Source organism: Chiloscyllium plagiosum, unplaced genomic scaffold (genome assembly GCF_004010195.1).
Source record: "Chiloscyllium plagiosum isolate BGI_BamShark_2017 unplaced genomic scaffold, ASM401019v2 scaf_11441, whole genome shotgun sequence".
NCBI classification, from domain to species: domain Eukaryota; kingdom Metazoa; phylum Chordata; class Chondrichthyes; order Orectolobiformes; family Hemiscylliidae; genus Chiloscyllium; species Chiloscyllium plagiosum.
Window position 1 is genome coordinate 15390 of NW_025211243.1, and position 1578 is coordinate 16967.

Here is a 1578-nt window from a genome sequence, read left to right on the forward strand (position 1 = left end):
TCCCTCAGACCTCCCTACCTCCGTCCCTCAGATCTCCCTATCTCCCTCCGCGCACAACCACAGCAGCCGATCCCGCCCCCCCACCCTCGATTCCCGGTGCCCGATTCCCATGGTCTGTATCCTGGTTCCCTATGTCCAGTTCCCGGTGCCCGATTCCCAGTGCCCAGATCCCAGTTCCCAGTGCCTGATTCCCAATGTCAGGGTCCCAGTTCCCGGATCTGGGCTCCCAGTGCCCGGTGCAGCTTCCCAGTTCCTCCTTCCCGGTGCCCGGTTCTCAGTTCCCAGCACACGGATCCTGGTGCCCAGTTCCCAGTGCATGGTTCCTGGTACCCGGTGCAGCTTCCCAGTTCTCACTTCCCAGTTCCCGGTGTCCAGTTCTCAGTTCCCAGTGCACGGATCCTGGTGCCCAGTTCCCGGTGCAGCTTCCCAGTTCCTGTTCCCGGTTCCCAGTGTCTGGCTGTCAGTTCTTGGTGCACGGATCCCAGTTCCCGCTGGTCTGGATCTCAGTTCCCTGTTCCCAGTGCCCGACTCCCAGTTCCCGCTTGCCTGGCTCCCAGTTCCCGGTGCCTGTATCCCGGTGCCCGGTGCTGCATCCTACCCGTCTCACAGTTCCTGCCGAAGTAGCCGGTGCCAGTGCAGTCACAAATGTAGCGGTTCCAGCCCTCACGGCACTGTCCCCCGTTCCGACACGGACTGGTGCTGCACTGCTTCAGGGTTTCCCGGCTACAGAAGCCGCTGACCCCCCCGGTGTTCTGGAGCTCAGCCAGGCGCCGGATGTCCCGGCTTCGCCCGTCGATGAAGAGGTCGCGCACACAACCCACGTAGCCGTACCGCAGGAAGGCCGTCCACAGCTCGGGGGGCAGCACCAGGTCCAGCTTGTTTTCTGGGAGACCCCCCAGGTACATGTCGCTGTCCAGGTCCAGGATCTCACTCTCACCGTTGGCCACGAACGGGAAGTGGCGGCTGTTCACCGATATCGAGCCTGCAGTGGAGGTAGGACAACGCAAGAACATTGTGTCGTTTTGTTCCAGGTTTACCCGTGAGCCATCATTCACTGCCCATCCCCAATTGCCCCCGGGATGGTGTGGGCCTGGGTAGGATGCTCTTGGGAGGGTCGATGTGGAGTCGAGAGTGTGTTGCTGGAAAAGCAGAGCAGGTCAGACAGCTTCCAAGGAGCAGGAAAATCGATGTTTTGATCAAAAGCCCATCATCAGGAATGCCCGAAACGTACATTCTCCTGCTCCTCGGATGCTGCCTGACCTACTGTGCTTTTATAGCGCCACACTCTCAACTCTGATCACCAGCATCTGCAGTCCTCACTTTCGCCTGGCAGTGTTGGTTTGGACTCAATGGAGCAAATGGCCTATCTCCACACTGTAAGGACTTTTTAATTATATGCAGAAGGTGAGGGTGAGCCGCCATATTGAACCGCTGCAGTCCGTGTGCTGTGAGTTAGATCCACAATGCACTGGGGGAGGCAGTTCCAGGATTCTGACCCAAGGAACGACTGATATATTCCCAAGTCGGGATAGAGAGTGGTGGGAACTTGCAGGGGGGTGGTGTTCCCATGTATCTGTT

The 1578-nt window shown here is 58.9% G+C and overlaps 1 protein-coding gene across 1 annotated transcript in view; it reads right to left on the reverse strand.

The window, feature by feature from the left end:
- LOC122547011 (neurexin-1-like) overlaps positions 1–1013 on the reverse strand; it is a gene marked incomplete at its 3' end in the record, with an annotated part of 2161 nt that extends 1148 nt beyond the window's left edge. Inside the window, exon 1 of the mRNA XM_043685611.1 lies at positions 599–1013. Coding sequence (XP_043541546.1) covers positions 599–1013 — 415 coding nt within the window. The remainder of the gene's footprint in view (positions 1–598) is intronic.
- Between the last annotated feature and the right edge of the window lie 565 nt (positions 1014–1578).